Source organism: Coregonus lavaretus, assembly GCF_964263955.1.
Source record: "Coregonus lavaretus genome assembly, contig: HAP1_SCAFFOLD_6491, whole genome shotgun sequence".
Classification (NCBI taxonomy): Eukaryota; Metazoa; Chordata; class Actinopteri; order Salmoniformes; family Salmonidae; genus Coregonus; species Coregonus lavaretus.
The window spans coordinates 2,453-30,173 of NW_028161156.1; the positions used below are offsets into that span (position 1 = coordinate 2,453).

Consider the following 27,721-nt stretch of genomic DNA (forward strand, 5'->3'; position numbering starts at 1 on the left):
AAAGTATGTGGACATCCCTTCAAATTGGTTGATTCAGCTATTTCAGCCACACACGTTGCTGACAGGTATATAGAATCGAACTGACTGCCATGCAATCTCCATAGACAAACACTGGCAGTAGAATGGCCTTAATGAAGAGCTTAGTGACTTTCAACGCGGCACCGTCATAGGATGCCACCTTTCCAACAAGTCAGTTCGTCAAATTTCTGCCCTGCTAGAACTGCACCGGTCAACTGTAAATGCTGCTATTGTGAAGTGGAAATATCTAGGAGCAACAACGGCTCAGCGGCGAAGTGGTAGGCCACACAAGCTCACAGAACGGGACCGCCAACTTGACTGGCCTGAACAGAGCCCTGACCTCAACCACATCGAACACCTTTGGGATGAATTGGAACACCGACTGAGGGTCTAATCGCCCAACATCAGCGCCCGACCTCGCTAATGTTCTTGTGGCTGAATGGAAGCAAGACCCTGCAGCAATGTTCCAACATCTAGGGGAAAGCCTTCCCAGAAGAGTGGAGGCTGTTATAGCAGCAAAGGGGGGGACCAACTCCATATATTAATATTCGACGAGCAGGTGTCCACATACTTTTGGTCATGTAGTGCATCTGGAATATGTCTCACTACTGGAATGTATCTCATTTATAGCAGACATTAATACTTTATACAAGTTTAGAAAGTTATTAAGTCACATTACTGCTGTATTCTAAACTGGTTCTGATATAGACAACAGCTGCTGCTCTGAGTAAGCGCTGCTTACTGACACTGTCCCACCCACCCACCAACCCCGGGAGCGCTACATCTTAAAGATGCACTCGGCAATATGACATCAGGAAGTCACCCAGCTGTGTATGATTGCTACGTCATATTGCTGAGTGTACCTTTAATGCTGTGAGCTGACTGGTTTCCTTTTCCTCTCTTTAATGTAAACATGGTTTCACTAGGATTGTCTTATGGTATTGCTTTCAGTAAACAGCCTGTTGGAGAAAGAAAACTCGATTGGTCGTTTTATAGAAACAAATATTTCAAATGCCAAGCGTTTCTTTACAGGAATTTTTGTGTGTGTGATTTTTTTCTGCCCTTTACAAGTCTATTCCTCCTTTTGTTGTCTTTCTTCAGTTTATCAGATCCTCTTTACCTGAACTATAGTCCTGTTGAACCGAGGTACAGTGACACACACACACACACACACACACACACAAACACACACACACACAGACACCTGTCCCGGCTCCTCTCACCTGTTTGTCAACATTCTAGACCACGCCACATATCATGTTTCATCATCATCCTAATCACTATTGTTACAGAACATCTTTGTGCATAGAGATACAATTGTTGCGTTTCAAATGGCACCCTAGCCATTTGGGACACATCCAATGCTCTTCTTGATGTTGTAGAACTGTTTTGTGCTAGTCTAATAAACCTATCCAAAATGGCACCCTCTTCCCTACATAACACACTACTCAGAAGGCTCTGGCCAAAAGTAGTGCACTATATACAGCTGAATTCGGAAGTTTACATACACTTAGGTTGGAGTCATTAAAACTCATTTTTCAACCACTCCACAAATGTCTTGTTAACAAACTATAGTTTTGGCAAGTCGGTTAGGACATCTATTTTGTGCATGACACAAGTCTTTTTCCAACAATTGTTTACAGACAGATTATTTCACTCTCAATTCACTGTATCACAATTCCAGTGGGTCAGAAGTTTACATACACTAAGTTGACTGTGCCTTTAAACAGCTTGGACAATTCCAGAAAATGATGTCATGGCTTTAGAAGCTTCTGACAGGCTAATTGACATCATTTGAGTCAATTGGAGGTGTACCTGTGGATGTATTTCAAGGCCTACCTTCAAACTCAGTACCTCTTTGCTTGACATCATGGGAAAATCAAAAGAAATCAGACAAGACCTCAGAAAAAATGGTAGACCTTCACAAGTCTGGTTCATCCTTGGGAGCAATTTCCAAACGCCTGAAGGTACCACATTCATCTGTACAAACAATAGTACGCAAGTATAAACACCATGGGACCACACAGCCGTCATACCACTCAGGAAGGAGATGCGTTCTGTCTCCTAGAGATGAACGTACTTTGGTGCGAAAAGTGCAAATCAATCCCAGAACAACAGCAAAGGACCTTGTGAAGATGCTGGAGGAAACAGGTATAAAAGTATCTATATCCACAGTAAAACGAGTCCTATATCGACATAACCTCAAAGGCCGCTCAGCAAGGAAGAAGCCACTGCTCCAAAACCGCCATAAAAAAGCCAGACTACGGTTTGCAACACTTTTTGGAGAAATGTCCTCTGGTCTGATGAAACAAAAATAGGACTGTTTGGCCATAATGACCATCGTTATGTTTGGAGGAAAAAGGGCAAGGCTTGCAAGCCGAAGAACACCATCCCAACCGTGTAGCACAACCCCTTCTCTCCCCTCCCACAACCCCTTCTCTCCCCTCCATCACCCCTCGTCTTCCTGCATCCTCTCTTTGCCCCTCACACAGAAAACAGAGGTGAGCATTGGGGTGCAGCTAAATGTATGTACTGCTTGTGTTAAGGCGTTGTAGTACCAGGACTCACACACAGGGGGGCCTTCACAATGCAGAGGAAGCAGCGCCAACGTCAAATCACACCGGAACTCTTTTACTGTTAATTGGATATCTCTAATTACTTGAAATATAACTAAGTGCACCATCCCAACCGTGAAGCACGGGGGTGGCAGCATCATGCTGTGGGGGTGCTTTGCTGCAGGAGGGACTGGTGCACTTCACAAAATAGATGGCATCATGAGGAAGGAAAATTATGTGGATATATTGAAGCAACATCTCAAGACATCAGCCAGGAAGTTAAAGCTTGGTCGCAAATGTGTCTTCCAAATGGACAATGACCCCAAGCATACTTCCAAAGTTGTGGCAAAATGGCTTAAGGACAACAAAGTCAAGGTATTGGAGTGGCCATCACAAAGCCCTGACCTCAATCCTATAGAAAATGTGTGGCCAGAACTGAAAAAGCGTGTGCGAGCAAGGAGGCCTACAAACCTGACTCAGTTACACCAGCTCTGTCAGGAGGAATGGGCCAAAATTCACCCAACTTATTGTGGGAAGCTTGTGGAAGGCTACCCGAAACGTTTGACCCAAGTTAAACAATTTAAAGGCAATGCTACCAAATACTAATTGAGTGTATGTAAACTTCTGACCCACTGGGAATGTGATGAAATAAATAAAAGTTGAAATAAATCATTCTCTCTACTATTATAATGACATTTCACATTCTTAAAATAAAGTTGTGATCCTAACTGTCCTAAGACAGGGAATGTTTTACTAGGATTAAATGTCAGGAATTGTGAAAAACTGAGTTTAAATGTATTTGGCTAAGGTGTATGTAAACTTCCGACTTCAACTGTAGGGGATAGGGTGCGAGTTCAGATTAGCCTTTCCCCCTGACCTCTGTTCTGTTATAAACACCATTCTACTAATTCACACCTTTAGTCTGTCGTTGGATTCAATTATTAGTTAAGATTCAGATTCCTCTGTCTGTTTGTCATTTTCAGTCTGTCATATTTCTCTTCTCTTTGAGTCCGTTTAAAAAACAAACAAATAATAATAAAAAATATATATATATACCACCTGACCTCCACAGCCACGGCGTAACCATGGAGACCAACTACGAAGTCAGCCCTCCCTACTTCTTCCCTTCACAGGAAGTGTTTGGAGAGATGGTCACTACGCATGAAACGCTTACTGCACTCTGGTCACTACTCAAACTCCTCCTCTTCCTCCTCTTCTCCCTCCATTTGATTGGGCGAGGAGGCTGTTGGCGTGGCGGGGGCGGAGTCCTGGGAGAGCGTAGCCACAGTTACGATGCGAGGGGAAGAGCCTAAGCCCTGGTTAGAATCTTCCATGTCGTCGGTGGTGATGATGGCGAGAGATGCCCCTCCCTTCTTGTTCTGGTGGGTTTTGATGTGTTTGGAGAGATGGTCACTACGCATGAAACGCTTACTGCACTCTGGACACTCAAACCTCTTCTCTCCTGGAGGATGGATGGGGAGAGAGAGACCATCTGATTAAGAACAACACAGAAACAGGCAATGTTCCCTCTAAGTTGCCGAAGAAATATCAAATCAAATTGTATTTGTCACATGCGCCGAATACAACAGGTGTAGACCTTACAGTGAAATGCTTACAAGCCCTTAACCAACAATGCGGGGGGGGGGTGACAATGCAAATAGTCCGGGTAGCCATGTGATTAGCTGTTCAGGAGTCTTATGGCTTGGGGATAGACGCTGTTAAGAAGCCTCTTGGACCTAGACTTGGCGCTCCGGTACCGCTTGCCGTGCAGTAGAAGAGAGAACAGTCTATGATTAGGGTGGCTGGAGTCTTTGACAATTTTTAGGACCTTCCTCTGACACCGCCTGGTATAGAGGTCCTGGATGGCAGGAAGATTGGCCCCAGTGATGTACTGGGCCGTACGCACTACCCTCTTTAGTGCCTTGCGGTCGGAGGCCGAGCAGTTGCCATACCAGGCAGTGATGCAACCAGTCAGGATGCTCTTGATAGTGCAGCTGTATAACCCTTTGAGGATCTGAGGACCCATGCCAAATCTTTTCAGTCTCCTGAAGGGAAATAGGCTTTGTCGTGCCCTCTTCACGACTGTCTTTGGACCATGATAGTTTGTTGGTGATGTGTACACCAAGGAATTTGAAGCTCTCGACGTGCTCGACTACAGCCCCGTCGATGAGAATGGAGGCGTGCTCGGTCCTCCTTTTCCTGTAGTCCACAATCATCTCCTTTGTCTTGATCACGTTGAGGGAGAGGTTGTTGTCCTGGCACCACACGGCCAGGTCACTGACCTCCTCCCTATAGGCTGTCTCATCGTTGTCGGTGATCAGGCCTACCACTGTTGTGTCATCGGCAAACTTAATGATGGTGGAGTCGTGCCTGGCCATGCAGTCATGGGTGAACAGGGAGTACAGGAGGAGACTGAGCACGCACCCCTGATGGGCTCCCGTGTTGGGGATCAGCGTGGCAGATGTGTTGTTACCTACCCTTACCACCTGAGGGCGGCCCGTCAGGAAGTCCAGGATCCAGTTGCAGAGGGAGGTGTTTAGTCCCAGGGTTCTTAGCTTAGTGATGAGCTTTGAGGGCACTATGGTGTTGAACTGTAGTTAATGAACAGCATTCTCACGTAGGTGTTCCTTTTGTCCAGGTGGGAAAGGGCAGTGTGGAGTGCAATAGAGATTGCATAAACTGTGGATCTGTTGGAGCGGTATGCAAATTGGAGTTGGTCTAGGGTTTCTGGGATAATGGTGTTGATGTGAGCCATGACCAGCCTTTCAAAGCACTTCATGGCTACAGACTTGAGTGCTACGGGTCTGTAGTCATTTAGGCAGGTTATCTTAGTGTTCTTGGGCACAGGGACTATGTTGGTCTGCTTGAAACATGTTGGTATTACAGACTCAGTCGGGGACAGGTTGAAAATGTCAGTGAAGACACTTGCAAGTTGGTCAGCGCATGCTCGGAGTACACGTCCTGGTAATCCACCTTGTGAATGTTGACCTGTTTAAAGGTCTTACATCGGCTACGGAGAGCGTGATCACACAGTCGTCTGGAACAGCTGATGTTCTCATGCATGCTTCAGTGTTGCTTGCCTCGACACGAGCATAGAAGTAATTTAGCTTGTCTGGTAGGCTTGTGTCACTGAGCAGCTCGCGGCTGTGCTTCCCTTTGTAGTCTGTAATAGTTTGCAAGCCCTGCCACATCCGACGAGCGTCGGAGCCGGTGTAGTACGATTCAATATTAGCCTGTTTGATGGTTCGTCGGAGGGCATAGCGGGATTTCTTATAAGCGTCCGGCACCTCTACCCTTTAGCTCAGTGCGGATGTTGCCTGTAATACATAGCTTCTGGTTGGGGTATGTATGTACGGTCACTGTTGCGACGACGTCATCGATGTACTTATTGATGAAGCCAGTGACAGATGTGGTGTACTCCTCAATGCCATTGGAAGAATCCCAGAACATATTCCAGTCTGTGATAGCAAAGCAGTCCTGTAGGTTAGCATCTGCGTCATCTGACCACTTCTTTATTGACTGAGTCACTGGTGCTTCCTGCTTTAGTTTTTGCTTGTAAGCAGGAATCAGGAGGATAGAATTATGGTCAGATTTGCCAAAATTGAGGGCGAGGGAGAGCTTTGTACGCGTCTCTGTGTGTGGAGTAAAGGCGGTCTAGAGTTTCCCTCTGGTTGCACATTTAACATGCTGGTAGAAATTAGGTAAAACGGATTTAAGTTTGGGTTTGGCCGGGAGGCTTTACATGGCTCATTGCGCTCTAGCGACTCCTTGTGGCGGGCCAGGCGCCTGCAGGCTGACCTCGGTCGTCAGTTAAACAGTGTTTCCTCTGACACATTGGTGCAGCTGACTTCTGGGTTAAGTGGGCGGGTGTTAAGAAGCGCGGTTTGGCGGGTCATGTTTCGGAGGACGCATGACTCGACCTTCGCCTCCCGAGCCCGTTGGGGAGTTGCAGTGATGAGACAAGATCGAAATTGGGGAGAAAAAAGGGGGTAAAATTCAATACATTTTCTCCATTGTTTTTGATGGTAGGCCACTCTGGTAGGCCTACATTATGATCAAATAGCCACAGTAGCCTACTTGGCCACTGTAATAACTGTAACTTAAAGCGGGTACAACCTCAGTGTTCACAGTAAACGTGCGCCTGAAGTTGCACAGAATTTTCACAACTTTCAAGTTTGCGCTCAGCAGTGCCGAAAAAATTAGAGGTAACATTTTACACAGGACATACAGTGGGGAGAACAAGTATTTGATACACTGCCGATTTTGCAGGTTTTCCTACTTACAAAGCATGTAGAGGTCTGTCATTTTTATCTAAAACAAAAATCCAGAAAATCACATTGTATGATTTTTAAGTAATTAATTTGCATTTTATTGCATGACATAAGTATTTGATCACCTACCAACCAGTAAGAATTCCGGCTCTCACAGACCTGTTAGTTTTTATTTAAGAAGCCCTCCTGTTCTCCACTCATTACCTGTATTAACTGCACCTGTTTGAACTCGTTACCTGTATAAAAGACACCTGTCCACACACTCAATCAAACAGACTCCAACCTCTCCACAATGGCCAAGACCAGAGAGCTGTGTAAGGACATCAGGGATAAAATTGTAGACCTGCACAAGGCTGGGATGGGCTACAGGACAATAGGCAAGCAGCTTGGTGAGAAGGCAACAACTGTTGCCGCAATTATTAGAAAATGGAAGAAGTTCAAGATGACGGTCAATCATCCTCGGTCTGGGGCTCCATGCAAGATCTCACCTAGTGGGGCATCAATGATCATGAGGAAGGTGAGGGATCAGCCCAGAACTACACGGCAGGACCTGGTCAATGACCTGAAGAGAGCTGGGACCACAGTCTCAAAGAAAACCATTAGTAACACACTACGCCGTCATGGATTAAAATCCTGCAGCGCACGCAAGGTCCCCCTGCTCAAGCCAGCGCATGTCCAGGCCCGTCTGAAGTTTGCCAATGACCATCTGGATGATCCAGAGGAGGAATGGGAGAAGGTCATGTGGTCTGATGAGACAAAAATAGAGCTTTTTGGTCTAAACTCCACTCGCCGTGTTTGGAGGAAGAAGAAGGATCCCCAAGAATACCATCCCAACCGTGAAGCATGGAGGTGGAAACATCATTCTTTGGGGATGCTTTTCTGCAAAGGGGACAGGACGACTGCACCGTATTGAGGGGAGGATGGATGGGGCCATGTATCGCGAGATCTTGGCCAACAACCTCCTTCCCTCAGTAAGAGCATTGAAGATGGGTCGTGGCTGGGTCTTCCAGCATGACAACGACCCGAAACACACAGCCAGGGCAACTAAGGAGTGGCTCCGTAAGAAGCATCTCAAGGTCCTGGAGTGGCCTAGCCAGTCTCCAGACCTGAACCCAATAGAACATCTTTGGAGGGAGCTGAATGTCCGTATTGCCCAGCGACAGCCCCGAAACCTGAAGGATCTGGAGAAGGTCTGTATGGAGGAGTGGGCCAAAATCCCTGCTGCAGTGTGTGCAAACCTGGTCAAGACCTACAGGAAACGTATGATCTCTGTAATTGCAAACAAAGGTTTCTGTACCAAATATTAATTTCTGCTTTTCTGATGTATCAAATACTTATGTCATGCAATAAAATGCAAATTAATTACTTAAAAATCATACAATGTGATTTTCTGGATTTTTGTTTTAGATTCCGTCTCTCACAGTTGAAGTGTACCTATGATAAAAATTACAGACCTCTACATGCTTTGTAAGTAGGAAAACCTGCAAAATCGGCAGTGTATCAAATACTTGTTCTCCCCACTGTATCTGTGTGTGTGTGTACCTGTGTGTGTCCGTCTGTGTCTCTGCAGTTCGTCCGAGCGTGTGAACCTCTTGCCACAGAAGATCCAGTTGCAGACGAAGGGTCGTTCTCCTGTGTGCCAGCGGAGGTGAGCTCTCAGGTGACTGGTCTTACCTGATAGATAGAATATTAAAGACATCTTATTTTTCTTCATAGACTGGTAAATCTCTATTTTTTGCAGTATAGACTGGTCTTACCATAGACCTTTCCACAGTATAGACTGGTCTTACCATAGACCTTTCCACAGTATAGACTGGCCTTACCATAGACCTTTCCACAGTATAGACTGGCCTTACCATAGACCTTTCCATAGTATACACTGGTCTTACCATATACCTTTCTACAGTATAGACTGATCTTACCAAAGACCTTTCTACAGTATAGACTGGTCTTACCGTAGACCTTTCCACAGTATAGACTGGTCTTACCATTTCCATAGTATAGACTGGTCTTACCATTTCCACAGTACAGACTGGTCTTACCATAGACCTTTCCACAGTATAGACTGGTCTTACCATTGACCTTTCCACAGTATAGACTGCTCTTACCATAGACCTTTACACAGTATAGACTGGTCTTACCAAAGACCTTTCTACAGTATAGACTGGTCTTACCGTAGACCTTTCCACAGTCTTTCCACTGGTCTTACCATAGACCTTTACACAGTATAGACTGGTCTTACCATAGATCTTTACACAGTATAGACTGGTCTTACCATAGACCTTTCCACAGTCTTTCCACTGGTCTTACCATAGACCTTTACACAGTATAGACTGGTCTTACCATAGACCTTTACACAGGATAGACTGGTCTTACCATAGACCTTTACACAGTATAGACTGGTCTTACCATAGACCTTTCCACAGCCCTCCATGTGACACACATGCTGCTTCTTCTTAGATGGGTCTCCACTGGTCCTGCAACACACACACACACACACAGTCAGAGATAGAGAGTGAGAGTGTGTGTGTGTATACATGTACCTCCCCTCTCTATCCCTACAGTTAGGACAGGAGCATGCCACCATGTACCTCCCCTCTCTATCCCTACAGTTAGGACAGGAGAATGCCACCATGTACCTCCCCTCTCTATCCCTCCAGTTAGGACAGGAGCATGCCACCATGTACCTCCCCTCTCTATCCCTCCAGTTAGGACAGGAGCATGCCACCATGTACCTCCCCTCCCCATCCCTACAGTTAGGACAGGAGCATGCCACCATGTACCTCCCCTCTCTATCCCTACAGTTAGGACAGGAGCATGCCACCATGTACCTCCCCTCTCTATCCCTACAGTTAGGACAGGAGCATGCCACCATGTACCTCCCCTCCCCATCCCTACAGTTAGGACAGGAGCATGCCACCATGTACCTCCCCTCTCCATCCCTACAGTTAGGACAGGAGCATGCCACCATGTACCTCCCCTCTCCGTCCCTACAGTTAGGACAGGAGCATGCCACCCTGCGGAGCCTCTTGCTGGGCGGTCCTTCCTGGTCTGATGAACTCTGGACAGAACCCATCTGGTCTGGACTAAGCGATGACCCCGCCACGTTACCCACGGTTACCGTCACAGGGGATGGCTCGACCTTAACTCCTCCCTCCTGACCCTGCGGCTGACCTGGTGGAGTGTAGATTAGAGTGAAATGGAATACAGTAGAATGGAATGGAAATGTGTTTTTTTTTAGCTCTGCTCCCAACCCCCCCAGAAAATAAACAAATATACATGGAGAACAACACTCAACACACACCGTCTGTCTGTCTGTCTGTCTGTCTGTCTGTCTGTCTCTCTGCCCGTCACTCTGTCTGTCTGTCTGTCTCTGTCTCTCTCTCTCTCTCGGTCTCTCTCTCTCTGTCTGTCTCTCTCTGTCTGTCTCTCTTTCTCTGTCTGTCTCTCTCACTATCTCTGTCTCTTTCTCTGTCTCTCTGTCTGTTTCTCTCACTCTGTCTCTGTCTCTATCTCTCTATCGTGTCTGTCTCTCTCTCTCTATCGTGTCTGTCTGTCTGTCACTCTGCCTCTCTCTCTCAGTGGTCTTACCCTGTAGTCCAGTGATTGTGAGTGGTAACCCCTGCATCTGTACCCCTGTGGTTCCCAGCCCGGCGATGCTGACTGTCTGCACCCCCGACCCAGGGTTGATCTGGGCTGTGCTCAGCGTCAGGGGAGCCCCTCCCAGCTGCATGAAGCCCCCCCCTCCCACCGCCCCCCCGCCCACAGGGGCCAGGGTCAGCTGCTGGGGCACAGACATCCCCCCGGGGAGCTGCAGGGTCTGCCACGTGATCTGGCCCGACGGGGAGAGGGTTGGGGTCCGGATCAGAACCTGGAGGAATCAATTAATACAAAAAGGATATCAATCATTCAGACATTCAATTCAAATCAATACAACACACATTACAATCATTGAGGATAGAATAAAAATAAGTCTACAGATTTATTTCCCTTTAATTTACTGCCCCCAAATATCCCCAAATCCCCAGGTACAATGGAGTGGGAATGAATCAACTAAAAACAATAAAGAAGGTAGTTAACAAAAGAGAAGAGAGAGCAGCTAGCTAGCTACCTGTTGGTTCTGGAAGGCTTGTATGGGCTGTAGGGTCCCGCCTGGTCCTAACTGAAAGGTTTGGATCTGCTGGCTCTGGAACTGGTGGAAACAAACAGTTTACACACTTTCTGCGGATTCACTGTGTGTGTGTGTGTGTGTGTGTGTGCGCGCGTGCGTGTGTGTGTGTGTGTGCGCGTGCATGTGTGTGTTACCTGGTTCTGTGGCTGGATCTGGGCCTGTGTGAACTGATGTGGCTGTATCTGGATCTGCTGCAACACCTGGTTGCCCATCTGGAGAATGATTATAACAACAACTTAGAATATCATTTATTATAGTATAGTCCCATATCATATCATACTCAAATAGAATAGAACGGAAGGTTAAAAGGTCAAATCAGAGGAGTAGAACCCACCTGTCCCACGATGACCTGCTGGATGGTCCCTGGAGGATCTGATTGGCCCTGCAGTCCGTTGGCCTGACTCTGGACCTGTAAATCAATCAACCAACCAACCAAACAATTAATCAACCAATCAATCCATTAATCAATCAACCAAACAATCAAATCAATACATCACAGATGTTTAGTCACACAAACACACGCACACACACACACACATACCATCTGAGAGTCCTGGTCGCTGGGTTGGTTCTGTGCATCTCTCTCCGCCCCTCCGTCCGACCCGGCTACAGAACTCAGCTGTGTTCCGTCTGACGACACTCCATCCCCCCCGGTAACAGTTGTTATGGTACCACCAGACGACCCGGTAACAGTAACTGCCCCGGACACCGCTGCTGCCGTTGTCGTCACAAGCTGGTTGCCGTTAGCTATGGTAAAGCTGCCATCGGCTGATTGGATAAGCTGCACGGCTCCGCTCCCTGCTAAATTATTCATGACCGGCAGGGCGAGGGTCATACCGCCGATGTTTATGGGTACTGTAGTCATGACCTGGGTCTGGGAGCCCTGTAAGGTCTGCATCTGCAGCGGGAAGGACTGGGCGGAACGAAGCTGCAATGTCTGATTGGCTGAGCTAGTGAGGATGGCCTGCTGATTGGCTGGCTGTAGGATTGCCTGGGTCTGGGATTGGTTCTGGGTCTGGATCAGCTGGACCTGCTCTGGTAGACCCCCCTGGGCTGGACTGAATAGAATAGAATAACTTTATCTGTTTCCATCTAAAAAAGTTAATTTCCCACTTTTTATCGGCCCAAAGCGCCTCTCTAACCTCTAACCTCTAACCTCTAGACCACCAGTATAACCTCTAAACCAGGGGTTTTCAAACCTCTTCTCGGGGACCCTCAGCCGTTCTATGTATTTTAACTATTCCACAGCTGGCTCACCTGATTCAACTGGTTAACTAATCATCAAGCCCTTGACTAGGTGAATCAGGTGAGTTGACCAGGTGAATCAGGTTACAACAAACATGTGAAACATCTGGGGGTCCATGAGGAGAGGTTTGACAACCACTGCTCTAGACCAGCTGCCACCCACCTGATGTGTCTGTACTGCCCCCCCAGGGATGCGGTCTGGGGGCTGATGTGGATCTGTTGGCCGTCGGCCGTCTGCAGGTGGGGGATCACCTGGTATTGGACCCCACCCCCTGACGACGGCATGTTTTGCACCTGGACAGTGACCAAAACATTAACATTACATAAAAACAGTCTCATTAGTTGGGCATGTTCTGAACACTAACAGAGATAGTATAGACATTTACATTTTACATTTTAGTCATTTAGCAGACGCTCTTATCCAGAGCGACTTACAGTTAGTGAATACATATTATTATATTTTTATACTGGCCCCCCGTGGGAATCAAACCCACAACCCTGGCGTTGCAAACGCCATGCTCTATCAACTGAGCTACATCCCTGCCGGCCATTCCCTCCCCTACCCTGGACGACGCTGGGCCAATTGTGCGCCGCCCATGAGTCTCCCGGTCACGGCCGGCTGCGACAGAGCCTGGATTCGAACCAGGATCTCTAGTGGCACAGTTAGCACTGCGATGCAGTGCCTTAGACCACTGCACCACTCAGGAGTCACATACAGTAATCCACCATATATAGCTAAGAAAAATACAATTATATGTTATAGGACCAGAATTTCCACAACTGCCTCCATCCAGTCAGACAACTTTCCCTTCCATACACTCACACACGCACACACGCACACACGCACACACGTACACACACACACACACCTGGATGATCTGGAACTGCTGCTGCTGCGCCTGCTGATTGGCTGCTACGGTGTTAGTCCCGCCCACAGCCTTCATCGTACGGCCTGCCGGAGCACTGTCATTGGCTGAAGTGGTGGCCAGCGTCACGGCGACTGGTTGATTGGCAGTGTCCTTGGCCATCTGGGGAGCAGTAGTGATGATCTGCCAGCCGTTGCCAGTGAACTGTGCAGGAACCAGTTCCAACTGCTGCTGAACCAAAGTCTGATTACCTGCTGCGTCTACCACTATATGACCCTGGAACTGGCCACCCTGCACCTGCAAATAAACATACATAAACAATAAATAAAAGAATAAGAAAACATAATTGAACAAAAGTGCTAGAGTAGGAACTTGAGTCTGATTCCCGGCTGAGTGTACAGGTATCTGGCTCCCTGCAGCCGGAAGCCCATTCAACACAGTGACACTTTACTGAAAGTCTGCAGGTATAATGCCTTGTAACTTGTCAGCATGTATGAGCCTTTATAGGTTGTTATTAGTACAGAACTTACATTGCCAACATAATACCATTGCGGTAACAAGTGTAACAGCAACAAGTACAGTTATAGGAGAAACCAAACATTTACAGTGTTTTCAGAAAGTATTCACGCCCCTTGACTTTTTCCACATTTTGTTGTGTTACAGCCTGAATTAAAAATGTATTACATTTAGATTTTTGTCACAATACCCCATAATGTCAAAATGTTTACAAATTAATTAAAAATGAAAATCTGAAATGTCTTTAGTCAATAAGTATTCAACCCCTTTGTTATGGCAAGCCTAAATAAGACAGGAGCAAAGATTTGCTTAACAAGTCACATAAGTTGCATGGACTCACTCTGTGTGCAATAATTGGGTTTAACATGACTTTTGAATGACTACATAATCTCTGTACCCCAAACATACAATTATCTGTAAGGTCCCTTAGTCGAGCACTGAATTTCAAACACAGATTCAACCACAAAGATCAGGGAGGTTTTCCAATGCCTCGCAAAGAAGGGCACCTATTGGTAGATGGGTAAAACATTTAATAAGTAGACATTGAATATCCCTTTGAGCATGGTGAAGTTATTAATTAAGCTCTGGATGGTGTATCAATACACCCAGTCACTAGAAAGATACAGGCATCCTTCCTTTAGTAACTCAGTTGCCGGAGAGGAAGGAAACCGCTCAGAGATTTCACCATGAGGACAAAGCTGACTTTAAAACAGTTACAGGGTTTAATGGCTGTGATAGGAGAACACTGAAGATGGATCAACAACATTGTAGTTGCTCCACAACACTAACCTAATTGACAGAGTGAATAGAAGGAAACCTGTACAGAATACTTTTATCTCAAAACTTGCATCCTGTTTGCAACAAGGCACTAAAGTAATCCTGCAAAACATTTGGCAAAGCACTTTACTTTTTCTCCTGAATACAAAGTGTTAAGTTTGGGGGCAAATCCAACACAACACATTACTGAGTACCACTCTTCATATTTTCAAACATAGTGGTGGCTGCATCATGTTATGGGTATGCTTGTAATTGTTAAGGACTGGGGAGTTTTTCAGGATAAAAAAAGGAATGGAATGGAGCTAAGCACAGGCAAAATCCTAGAGGAAAAACTTGTTCAGTCTGTTTCCCACCAGACACTGGGAGATAAATTCACCTTTCAGCAGGACAATAACATAAAACACAAGGCCAAATCTACACTGGAGTTGCTTACCAAGAAAACAGTGAATGTTCCTGAGTGGCCGAGTTACCGTTTTGACTTAAATCTGCTGAAAATCTATGGCAAGACAAGAAAATGGTTGTCTAGCAATGATCAACACCGAATTTGACAGAGCCTGAATCATTTTTTAAAGAATAATGGCCAAATATTGTACAAACAGGTGTGCAAAGCTCTTAGAGACTTACCCAGAAAATGTGCAGATGTAATTGCTGCCAAAGGTGATTCTAACATGTATTGACTCAGGGGTGTAAATGAGATATTCTGTATTACATCTTCTATACATTTGCAAACATTTCTAAAAACATGTTTTCACTTTGTCATTATGGGGTATTGTGTGTAGATTGGGTGAGAAAACAAATCAATTAAATGCATTTTGAATTCAGGCTGTAACACAACAAAATGTGGAATTAATCAAGGGGTATGCATACTTTCTGAAGGCACTGTACATATACAATACAATTATTATTATCATGCATTTAACCACCTGTCCCTCCACTCCTCCCTGACCTCCTATCTTGCTGCAGGTCGCAGCCAGCAGGGCTAGGGGAGACGGCTGGGAATCCTAGAGAGAATACACACACACACACAGAACACACACACACACACACACACACACACACACAGAACACAAACAGGTAGATCGAGGGAATTCAAAAATAGAACACACATTCATACACAGAGAACATACAAACAAAGACAGACAGAGAGAGAGAGATCAAAATCCAGAAAAGAGCTGTTCAATTCTACAACCACCTAAAAGGAAGCGATTCCCAAACCTTCGATAACAAAGCCATCACTTACAGAGAGATGAGCCTAGAGAAGAGTTCCCTCAGCAAGCTGGTCCTGGGGCTCTGTTCACAAACACGAACAGACCCCACAGAGCCCCAGGACAGCAACACAATTAGAACCAACCAAATCATGAGACACATTGGAAATAATTAACCAAAAAACTGAGCAAACTGGACTGCTATCTGGCCCTAAACAGAGAGCACACAGTGGCAGAATACCTGACCACTGTCACTGACCCAAAATTAAGGAACGCTTTGACTATGTACAGACTCAGTGAGCATAGCCTTGCTATTGAGAGAGGCTGCCCTAGGCAGACCTGGCTCTCAAGAGAAGACAGGCTATGTGCACACTGCCCACAAAATTAGGTGGAGACTGAGCTGCACTTCCTAACCTCCTGCCAAATGTATGACCATATTAGAGACACATATTTCCCTCAGATTACACAGACCCACAAATAATTCGAAAAACAAATCCAATTTTGATAAACTCCCATATCTATTAGGTGAAATACCACAGCAGCAAGATTTGTGACCTGTTTCCACAAGAAAATGGCAACCAGTGAAAAACAAACACCATTGTAAATACAACCCATATTTATGTTAATTTATTTTCCCTTTTTGTACTTCAACACTGTACATAGCCATAATATGACATTTGAAATGTCTCTATTCCTCTGACACTTTTGTGAGTGTAATGTTTACTGTTCATTTCTGATTGTTTATTTCACTTTTGTTTATTATCTATTTCACTTGCTTTGGCAATGTAAACATGTGTTTCCCATGACAATAAAGCCCTTAAATTGAATTGAATGGAGAGAGAGAGAGAGAGAGAGAGAGAGAGAGAGAGAGAGAGAGAGAGAGAGAGAAAGAGACAGCGAGAGAGAGAGAGAGAGAGAGAGAGAGAGAGAGAGAGAGAGAAAGAGACAGCGAGAGAGAGAGACAGAGAGAGAGAGAGAGAGAGAGAAAGAGAGAGAGAGAGAGAGAGAAAGAGAGAGAGCGAGAGAGAGAAAGAGAGAGAGCGAGAGAGAGAGAGAGAGAGAGAGAGAGAGAGAGAGAGAGAGAGACAGAGACAGAGACAGAGACAGAGACAGAGACAGAGACAGAGAGAGAGAGAGAGAGAGAGAGAGAGAGAGAGAGAGAGAGCAACACAGGCATCACCTACAGAGAGATGAACCTGGAGAAGAGTCCCCTCAGCAAGCTGGTCCTGGGGCTCTGTTCACAAACACAGACCCCACAGAGCCCCAGGACAGCAACACAATTAGACCCAACCAAATCATGAGAAAAAAAAAAGATAATTACTTGACACATTGGAAAGAATTAACAAAAAAAAATGCTATTTTGCCCTAAGCACACAGTGGCAGAATACCTGACCACTGTGACTGACCCAAACTTAAGGAAAGCTTTGACTATGTACAGACTCAGTGAGCATAGCCTTGCTATTGAGAAAGGCCGCCGTAGGCAGACCTGGCTCTCAAGAGAAGACAGGCTATGTGCACACTGCCCACAATATGAGGTGGAAACTGAGCTGCACTTCCTAACCTCCTGCCAAATGTATGACCATATTAGAGACACATATTTCCCTCAAATTACAGCGATCCACAAAGAATTTGAAAACAAATAAACAAAACAAACAAATAAACTCCCTTATCTACTGGGTGAAAAACCAGTGTGCCATCACAGCTGCAAGATTTGTGACTTGTTGCCAAAAGAAAAGGGCAACTAGTGAAGAACAAACACCATTGTAAATACAACCCATTTATGTTTATTTGTTTTCCCATTTGTACTTTAACTATTTGCACATTGTTACAACACTGTATATAGACATAATATGACATTTGAAATGTCTTTATTCTTTTGGAACTTCTGAGTGTAATGTTTACTGTTAATATTTATTGTTGCCAATAAAGCGCTTAAATTGAATTGAATTGAATTGAATTGAGAGAGAGAGAGAGAGAGAGAGAGAGAGAGAGAGAGAGAGAGAGAGAGAAAGATAGCGACAGAGAGAGCGAGAGAGAGAGACAGAGAGAGAGAGAGAGAGAGAGAGAGAAAGTTAGCGACAGAGAGTGAGAGAGAGAGAGGGAGAGAGAGAGAGAGAGAAAGATAACGACAGAGAGAGCGAGAGAGCGAGATAGAGAGAGACAGAGAGACAGAGAGAGAGAGAGAGAGAGAGAGAGAGAGAGAGAGAGAGAGAGAGAGAGAGAGAGAGAGAGAGAGAGAAAGAGCAATAGTCAGTAGAGAGTAATAGGCAGTAGAAGTGGGTAGCATTACAGGAAGTGAGTGTGTGGGTGTGAGAAACACATTTCTCTGTTCTCTCAGAGCAGCGGAAGAGAAGCCTCCCTCTCACTCTCTCAGAGAAAAGGAACTAGGTCGCGGGCAAATATTTAATGTCACACACATGCACAGCACACCTATACATCTGTCTGTAAAGACAGATAGTGTTATTTTTTTACAGACGCTACAGAAGTCTACATCAACACTAGAGTCAAACATGCCTTTGGAAACCCTGTCAGAACACATGCTATGGAAATGCTCTGAAAATATTAAAGAAATATTCACTTTTATACAGTAATATGCATATCTCATAGACATTGAGGCAAAGTCCATTATTTGTGTTGAAAGACATTGTGCAATCCTCTGAACTTGGTCTCTATACAGAACCAGGAAGTTATTTTTTATGTGTGTGTGTGTCTGTGTGTGTGTGTGTCTGTGTGTGTGTCTGTGTGTGCCTGTGTGTGTGATTGGAGAGGAAGAAAGCACCCAAACTATATGGGGGGGGGGGGGGGGGGGGGGGGGGGTTCCAGTCTACCTGTGATCCAGAACGTTTGCCTTTCTTGCCTGGTTTCCCTTCTTCTGATCCCGACACATCAGTCTTCTGATCTGAGGACCATAAATCAGACAATACTTGATCAACAATCAATAGACTATCACTTTAGGACTGAGTGATTAGTGATCACCTTTATCAATAACACTGTGAGTGAAGGGAGATCAGATGCGGTTATTTCCCTGCACGTGGTTTTATAACAGTGTAGTGACACCATATGGTTAAACTCCTGGCCATAAAGGCATATGCAGTGATCGGAACCTTATTAGAGACTGTATTACAGAGAAACAGATACCTGTAGGCTATTGTCTCTTATTTAGGAAAACGCTATATCCTCAAAGGGTTCTTGTAGGTATCAGGCAGGCTACGTGCGCAGAAAGAGAGAGAGAGAGGGTGGAGACGAAGAAGAGAGGGGGAGGGTACCTACCACTCATAACGCATTCATAAACCGGAGAGGAGAGGCTAGGGGAGAAAGGCCGGCTGAAGCACCGGGGAAGGACGGCCTATTTTCTCCGCGAATGGCTCGCGCTGGGCTGTGGCGTCGCTCCCGTTAGCACCGAAACCACCCACCCGGCAGGAAGGGCGGTACCAAGCTCGAGCAACAATCAAACCTCCCGTTATAACGGGGAAGAGTCCGTTGTCCGCACCCGACGCCACTCAAAACCAACCAAAAACACACTTTAACGACCGTCGCGCGTAAATTCTATTAACGGAAAAAATCGAGCGTTTGCATAAATGTATCCTGATCGAAGTTGGTAGTGTGTCCGCGGTAGGCCCACCCACTTTCATTTACCCAACACCCCTCTCTCTCTCCTCTTTCTGCCGCTGCTGTTTCTGTCGCTAGGTAGCCTACAACAAGCCTTTCCAACGATCTTCATGCAAAAATACACCTTATCAATAGCACTATTTTATGTATATTCTTTATAGTTGCACTGTATAATTGCATCTGGAGACAGATAGATAGCTGTGGCTTTTTGTGGGCGGTGTGCTCCTCCCACATATTCAGATTGGATGGCAGACTCGGTCTGCGAGGGTTGAGATGGGAGTTGTATTTGGCGAAGCCTCGCCTTCAAAATATGTTATGGTGGCGGCGACTCCATCTCCCAGCCTGCTTTGTCACTAGTTAACACAGCCACACAGTCATAATCCCCGCCTATTTCTAAGATTGTTCTTCTAAAAATCAGACTATAAACCTAACTCTAACCACACTGCTAATCCTATAACTAACCTTAAATTAATTTTTGTTTTCATTTATTTTTACAATATAGTCCATTTCGACTTTGTGGCTGTGCTATCTAGTGGGAACCGCTGCGTTGTGCTAGTGTAGGGTAATACATTCTCTTTTTTTTATTTTTATAAACTAGTCAATTCAATTCAAAGAGTTTATTGGCATGGGAAACAGATGTTTACATTGCCAAAGCAAGTGAAATAGATAAACAAAAGTGAAATAAACAATGAAAATGAACAGTAAACATTACGTTTCAAAGGAATAGTATGAAAATGTATGCACTCACTAACTGTAAGTCGCTCTGGATAAGAGCGTCTGCTAAATGACTAAAATGTAAAAATGAATAGAGATTTCAAATGTCAAAAAATGGCTATGTACAGTGTTATAACAATGTGTAAATAGCTAAAATAAACATAAATATGGGTTGTATTTACAATGGTGTTTGTTCTTCACTGGTTGCCCTTTTCTTGTGGCAACAGGTTACAAAGCATCATACCGGATGTATTTCTGTATATTGTAAGTTATATATCTTGAAAACTTGATTGATGACATGCAAAACATCTTGGGATTATATCAACAATGGATTAATGAAACAAATACCAAAAAATATAACTCCACCCAAAAGCTTTCCTTTGAGAACGGGAAGCATAGAAATAGCGCACATAGAACAGATCTACCGCTTCTTAGACTTGCTTTTAATGCGATTGAAATATCTATAACTCACATTTCTATGTGAATTTGGTCGCGTCAACTACTACAGACATTAAGAATTACATCTATCTAGACACTCCAAACTGCTAATAAAACTGCCATTGTCACAAAACACACAAATAGACAGAAACCAGCCAGTAAACATAACTTCAGTTCTTTATTCAGATTCAAAGTGTCCACTGCTTGAGGCAGTCTTAAAAACAAACAAAAATGATAAAGTGAATTAAACAGTACAGTACACAGGTATCCATTTCTATTGGCTATTGTCTATATTTACGTTTGAATAATTTAGCAGACACTCTTATCCAGAGCGAAGATCTCCTGGTCCTGTTCAGTGAAAGGTCTTACTATCAGGGACGTAGTGGTAAAATAGGTGGGTAAACTCTCCGGTAACGTAAACACTACCTATGCTAATTTAGCGTAATAATAGGTGTGTAAACATTATTTTCCAAATAAAACGTAGCCAATTTAAAAATGTTTGTGTGTTTACCCTCCGCTCCATCCCATGTCTAATAAAAGTTCAACTCCACTGCCTGACTGTTGTATAAAAATATGATTAAAAAGTTAAACCTTTAAGTACTATTTTACATGACCTGTTGTCGATGGATCGTACAAATCAACAGTATTGTCTTAACCCACATAGAAAAGTAGCCCATCGACATCAAAAGTCAACATAAAAACCAAAAGCTGAAGATGCAGATGTGACTTAAGTGGCAGTTATATCAGATGATCTTAGTTGTTCTAGTTAGGCTGCATATAGAGAGCCAGACCAATTGTGACCTTTTTTCCTCTAATTTGTGTTTTGACCAATCACATTAGATATTTTCACATCATATTTTTAAGAGCTGATCCGATTGGTCAAAAGACCAATTTGTGAAAAAAGGATCAGAATTGGGCTGCCTGTCTAAACACAGAACCACAGATCTCCATCTCGACCAGTGTCTCTCAAAACCTTTTTAGTACCAGGGATCAACAAGTGATGGTTTTCCTGGGTTGTGTTCAGTAGGGCACACCATAGCAAAACATTCTGCAATGGTAAATATACACTCTCCTACGTATTTATTTGGACAGTGAAGCTAAAACGTTTAATTTGGCTCTATACTCACGCATTTTGGATTTGAGATGAATGGTAAATAATGTACTGTGTCATTTTGGAGTCACTTTTATTGTACATAATAATATAATAAATTTCTGAACACTACATTAATGTGGATGCTACCATGATTACGGATAATCATGAATGAATCGTGAATAATGATGAGTGAGAAAGTTACAGAGGCACAAAGATCATACCCCCAAGATATGCTAACCTCTCACCATTACCAATACCGGGGGAGTTAAAATTTTTTTGGGGAGGGTATGATATTTATACCTCTACCATTCATTTATATTGGGCACAACATAATCTGAAACACAACCAAAACAAACTGCAAATGCATCCAACAAGTTTGTAGATCACAAGCTTGATGTAGTCATTGTGTGCTAGGAATATGGGACCACAGACTAAACTTCAGTACTTTAATACAAATATAAGTGAATTTGTCCAAATACTTATGACCCCTTCAAATGGGGGGGGGGACTAGATACATAAAGTGCTTTCATTTTTAAACCAGTAAAAAATATATGTATGAAAATACACTCAAATAAAAAAAGTTTACATTTCCAATCGTTTTGTTTTTTACAACCAGCAAAATAAAGTTCTGAACCAGTTCGAACCAAAATAAGTACAGTTTTATATCGTTACTTGCTACGGAGCGGGCAAGCTATAGTTGTTTACATGTGTGACGGACTGACAAGAGTAGGGCGCGAGATGAAACACATTCTGTGGGTGGGGAGAGCGCGACAAGAGTAGGGCGCGAGATGCAACACATTCTGTGGGTGGGGAGAGCGCGAGATGCAACACATTCTGTGGGTGGGGAGAGCGCGACAGGGTGGAGGAGGAGGCTTGGCTGAAAGCGCTGGGCATCTTGTGATGACAAACATGATCTGAATTAGGCCCACAGAGTTATACCTACGGATGAGCGGCTTCTATGGAGGAACTTTGAATGTCTTTGAACTTCAGAGAGTTGGCTTAACTTTGGACCAGAGCTAGTTAGCTAGCCAACAGGCTTGTGTGTGCAGAGCGGCACCAGAATTAAAAACATGTCTGTTGTGGGTTCGATTCCCATGGGGGGGGGGGGGCAGTATGAAAATGTATGCACTCACTAACTGTAAGTCGCTCTGGATAAGAGCGTCTGCTAAATGACTAAAATGTAATGTCTCCAATGCGAAATGTGATAACTTTAGTATCCCTAACTAGCATTGAAAAAGTTAACCCATTCTTCTCCAATTAAAAATCTCTCTCCCTATATTCTCAATTGCGCTTGTAACATCAGTCGGATACAGCGATGCGTCAGAGGGACAGGTACACTACACATGCACACACTGGCAGGCAGACGCTGGAACAAGTTTCTGATTGACAGAGGGAGGGCTTTGCAAAGGCGCTTAGTTGCGTTTTTTTGTGGGACTGAAAAAAAAAAACCCGGAACATAAAATAACGTTATTAACCGGTTCCTATGCTTTTAAAATAACCGTTCTGTTCCGGAACAGTATAGATCACTTTCCTTCCCGGTTCTGATTCTATTCCTTGAAAAATGTCGTTATTTTCAGGTTTTCGGTTTCTGTTCCCTGAACCGGTTCCAACCCTTGCATTATGTTCTGTCGCCTCATATAAACATTTGATCTCAAATCCAAAATGGTGGAGGATAGAGACTAATTCAACGTTTTTGCTTCACTGTCCAAATAAACACTTAAGGGAGTTGTATATTCTCACAGGAGGATTTCAGGTGCTACCTCCTGTGTCCCCACGGAACATGACTGATTAAATAGGGTGGCAGAGGGACCCGTGGTGGAGGTCAGGTGCTACCTCCTGTGTCCCCACGGAACATGACTGATTAAATAGGGTGGCAGAGGGACCCGTGGTGGAGGTCAGGTGCTACCTCCTGTGTCCCCACGGAACATGACTGATTAAATAGGGTGGCAGAGGGACCCGTGGTGGAGGTCAGGTGCTACCTCCTGTGTCCCTACTGAACATGACTGATTAAATAAGGTGGCAGAGGGACCCGTGGTGGAGGTCTGGTGCTACCTCCTGTGTCCCTACGGAACATGACTGATTAAATAAGGTGGCAGAGGGACCCGTGGTGGAGGTCTGGTGCTACCTCCTGTGTCCCCACTGAACATGACTGATTAAATAAGGTGGCAGAGGGACCCGTGGTGGAGGTCAGGTGCTACCTCCTGTGTCCCTACGGAACATGACTGATTAAATAAGGTGGCAGAGGGACCCGTGGTGGAGGTCAGGTGCTACCTCCTGTGTCCCCACTGAACATGACTGATTAAATAGGGTGGCAGAGGGACCCGTGGTGGAGGTCAGGTGCTACCTCCTGTGTCCCTACTGAACATGACTGATTAAATAGGGTGGCAGAGGGACCCGTGGTGGAGGTCATGTGCTACCTCCTGTGTCCCCACTGAACATGACTGATTAAATAAGGTGGCAGAGGGACCCGTGGTGGAGGTCAGGTGCTACCTCCTGTGTCCCCACTGAACATGACTGATTAAATAAGGTGGCAGAGGGACCCGTGGTGGAGGTCAGGTGCTACCTCCTGTGTCCCTACGGAACATGACTGATTAAATAAGGTGGCAGAGGGACCCGTGGTGGAGGTCAGGTGCTACCTCCTGTGTCCCTACGGAACATGACTGATTAAATAAGGTGGCAGAGGGACCCGTGGTGGAGGTCAGGTGCTACCTCCTGTGTCCCTACGGAACATGACTGATTAAATAAGGTGGCAGAGGGACCCGTGGTGGAGGTCAGGTGCTACCTCCTGTGTCCCCACTGAACATGACTGATTAAATAAGGTGGCAGAGGGACCCGTGGTGGAGGTCAGGTGCTACCTCCTGTGTCCCCACTGAACATGACTGATTAAATAAGGTGGCAGAGGGACCCGTGGTGGAGGTCAGGTGCTACCTCCTGTGTCCCCACTGAACATGACTGATTAAATAGGGTGGCAGAGGGACCCGTGGTGGAGGTCAGGTGCTACCTCCTGTGTCCCTACGGAACATGACTGATTAAATAAGGTGGCAGAGGGACCCGTGGTGGAGGTCTGGGTTCTAGTCTGAACTGTGGCGGTACTAAAGCAGGACAATGTGTGTCAGTGTGACTACGTCCTAATTATCTCGCCTTCCTTCCAAAGTGTGCACATGTCCACTTGAAGGATTTGAAGGGAAATTACTGGTGTAAGAAATATGGTGGAAGCACCTTTTAGCCCATGCCTCCTACAATCCAATGCTTTCAGATTTGTGGTAAGAAGTGAACGAGTGTACACTTCAGGAGAAAGGAGAGATAATTGGGACGCACACTGTCTGCTGGGTCTCTCCCTCTGGGCCTACAGGGTGTAATTCTCTGTTCTGACCAACAGGGGGCACGGTCTGCTTGTCTCTAGGCTCTAAGATCTTTCTGGATGCTGTGGAGAGAGAAAGGTAGAAAGAGAGATATTTTTTATTTTAAACAACCTATACATTCTCTCTCACACACACACACGCACACCTACCTCTCCAGGTAATCTTGGACGTTGCTGTGGCCCTTGTGTTGAGCCAAATGGACCAGTTGTCCGGTTGCACAGCGTCCTTCTCTCCGTCGACACAGACTGCAGTTACAGATACCTCTACACAGAGGACACTCCCAGTCCTGGAGACAGAGAGGGATACAGAGATATATACAGAGAGACAGAGAGTGAGATACAGAGATACAGAGGGAGAGAGATACAGAGATAGATACAGAGAGACAGAGAGTGAGATACAGAGATACAGAGGGAGAGAGATACAGAGATAGATACAGAGAGAGAGATACAGAGAGAGAGAGATACAGAGACACAAAGAGAGAGAGAGATAATGAGAGAGAGAGAGCGAGAGAGTCAGACAGATGAAGAGAGAGAGACACAGAGAGTGAGAGAGAGAGAGAGAGAGAGAGAGAGACACACACACAGAGAGAGACACAGAGAGGGAGAGAGAGAGAGATAGACAGAGGAGAGAGAGAGAGATACAGAGAGATAGATACAGAGAGAGAGAGATACAGAGACAAAGAGAGAGACAGAGGGAGAGAGAGAGATAATGAGAGAGACAGACAGATACAGAGAGAGATGCAGAGAGAGAGAGACACGCAGAGAGAGAGACACACACACAGAGAGAGAGAGAGAGAGAGAGAGACACACACACACAGAGAGAGAGAGAATGCTAATATGGTATAAATAGGAACTAACTAATTCAATCGAATTGATCAAAACAGGAGAATTCTTTATCTGGCTAAAAATCAACAAGGAGGCTATCTTAACAGATAAAAACGTCTTCCTCTGTGCTACATACATTCCCCCCTCAGAGTCACCCTACTTCAATGAAGAGAGTTTCTCCATTCTAGAGGGGGAGATTAGTCACTTTCAGGCCCAAGGCAATGTGCTGGTCTGTGGAGACCTGAATGCTAGAACAGCAGAAGAACTAGACACTATTAACAGTCATGGGGATAAACACCTACCGGGAAGCAACAACCTTTCCCTCCCCACATACCCCCCCAGAAACAACTATGACAAAGTGAAAAACAAAAATGGAGTACAGCTCCTGAAGCTCTGCCGAACACTGGGTCTGTACATAGTCAATGGTAGGCTAAGAGGGGACTCTTTTGGTAGGTACACCTACAGCTCATCCCTTGGCAGCAGTACTGTAGACTACTTCATCACCGACCTCAACCCAGAGTCTCTCAGAGCCTTCACAGTCAGCCCACTAACACCTCTCTCAGACCACAGTAAAATCACAGTGTATCTGAAAAGAGCAGAACCCAACCATGAAGCATCACGGCCCAATAAATTACATGGTACTAAACAAATCAAATCTTATTGGTCAAATGCGCCGAATACAACAGGTGCAGACATTACAGTGAAATGCTTACTTACAGCCCTTAACCAACAGTACATTTATTTTTAACAAAGAAAGTAAAAATAAAACAACAACAAAAAAAGTGAAGAAGTAAAATAAAATAACAGTAGGGAGGCTATATATACAGGGGGGTACCGGTGCAGAGTCAATGTGCGGGGGCACCGGCTAGTTGAGGTAGTTGAAGTAATATGTACATGTGGGTAGAGTTAAAGTGACTATGCATAAATAATTAACAGAGTAGCAGCAGCGTAAAAAGGATGGGGTGGGGGGGCAGTGCAAATAGTCCGGGTAGCCATGATTAGCTGTTCAGGAGTATTATGGCTTGGGGGTAGAAGCTGTTGAGAAGTCTTTTGGACCTAGACTTGGCACTCCGGGAACCGCTTGCCGTGCGGTAGCAGAGAGAACAGTCTATGACTAGGGTGGCTGGAGTCTTTGACAATTTTGAGGGCCTTTCTCTGACACCGCCTGGTATAGAGGTCCTGGATGGCAGGAAGCTTGGCCCCAGTGATGTACTGGGCCGTACGCACTACCCTCTGTAGTGCCTTGCGGTCGGAGGCCAAGCAGTTGCCATACCAGGCGGTGATGCAACCAGTCAGGATGCTCTCGATGGTGCAGCTGTAGAATTTTTTGAGGATCTGAGGACCCATGCCAAATCTTTTCAGTCTCCTGAGGGGGAATAGGCTTTGTCGTGCCCTCTTCACGACTGTCTTGGTGTGTTTGGACCATGATAGTTTGTTGGTGATGTGGACACCAAGGAACTTGAAGCTCTCAACCTGTTCCACTACAGCCCCGTCGATGAGAATGGGGGCGTGCTCAGTCCTCTTTTTTTTCCTGTAGTCCACAATCATCTCCTTTGTCTTGGTCACGTTGAGGGAGAGGTTGTTGTCCTGGCACCACACGGTCAGGTCTCTGACCTCCTCCCTATAGGCTGTCTCATCGTTGTCGGTGATCAGGCCTACCACTGTTGTGTCGTCGGCAAACTTAATGATGGTGTTGGAGTCGTGCCTGGCCATGGTCATGGGTGAACAGAGAGTACAGGAGGGGACTGAGCACGCACCCCTGAGGGGCCCCCGTGTTGAGGGTCAGTGTGGCAGATGTGTTGTTACCTACCCTTACCACCTGGGGGCGGCCCGTCAGGAAGTCCAGGATCCAGTTGCAGAGGGAGGTGTTTAGTCCCAGGATCCTTAGCTTAGTGATGAGCTTAGAGGGCACTATGGTGTTGAATGCTGAGCTGTAGTCAATGAATAGCATTCTCACGTAGGTGTTCCTCTTGTCCAGGTGGGAAAGGGCAGTGTGTAGTGCAATAGAGATCTGTGGATCTGTTGGGGCGGTATGCAAATTGGAGTGGGTCTAGGGT

At 45.4% G+C, this 27,721-nt stretch overlaps 1 protein-coding gene across 1 annotated transcript; it reads right to left on the reverse strand.

Moving 5' to 3' along the window:
- Nucleotides 1–3,149: 3,149 nt before the first annotated feature.
- LOC311121065 (transcription factor Sp4-like) lies at nucleotides 3,150–19,330 on the reverse strand. The gene is made up of 14 exons (XM_084195601.1): nucleotides 18,895–19,330; nucleotides 18,453–18,523; nucleotides 15,343–15,420; nucleotides 13,130–13,423; nucleotides 12,424–12,554; nucleotides 11,557–12,073; nucleotides 11,350–11,424; nucleotides 11,150–11,227; nucleotides 10,956–11,036; nucleotides 10,436–10,715; nucleotides 9,820–10,018; nucleotides 9,254–9,321; nucleotides 8,387–8,518; nucleotides 3,150–4,035 (listed from the first exon to the last, which is right to left on the reverse strand). Exons 1-14 carry the CDS (start codon nucleotides 18,899–18,901, stop codon nucleotides 3,761–3,763), a joined length of 2,286 nt encoding a protein of 761 aa, XP_084051727.1. The 5' UTR covers nucleotides 18,902–19,330; the 3' UTR covers nucleotides 3,150–3,760.
- Between the last annotated feature and the right edge of the window lie 8,391 nt (nucleotides 19,331–27,721).

Bases quoted from the DNA above. Each gene is read 5' to 3' on its own strand.
- LOC311121065 (XM_084195601.1), bottom strand. The intron at 11,228-11,349 runs GTGGGTTCTACT...ATCATTCTCCAG, and splicing joins AGCAGGTCATCGTGGGACAG to ATGGGCAACCAGGTGTTGCA. The intron at 8,519-9,253 runs GTAAGACCAGTC...TCTATCTATCAG, and splicing joins GGGCTGTGGAAAGGTCTATG to GTAAGACCAGTCACCTGAGA.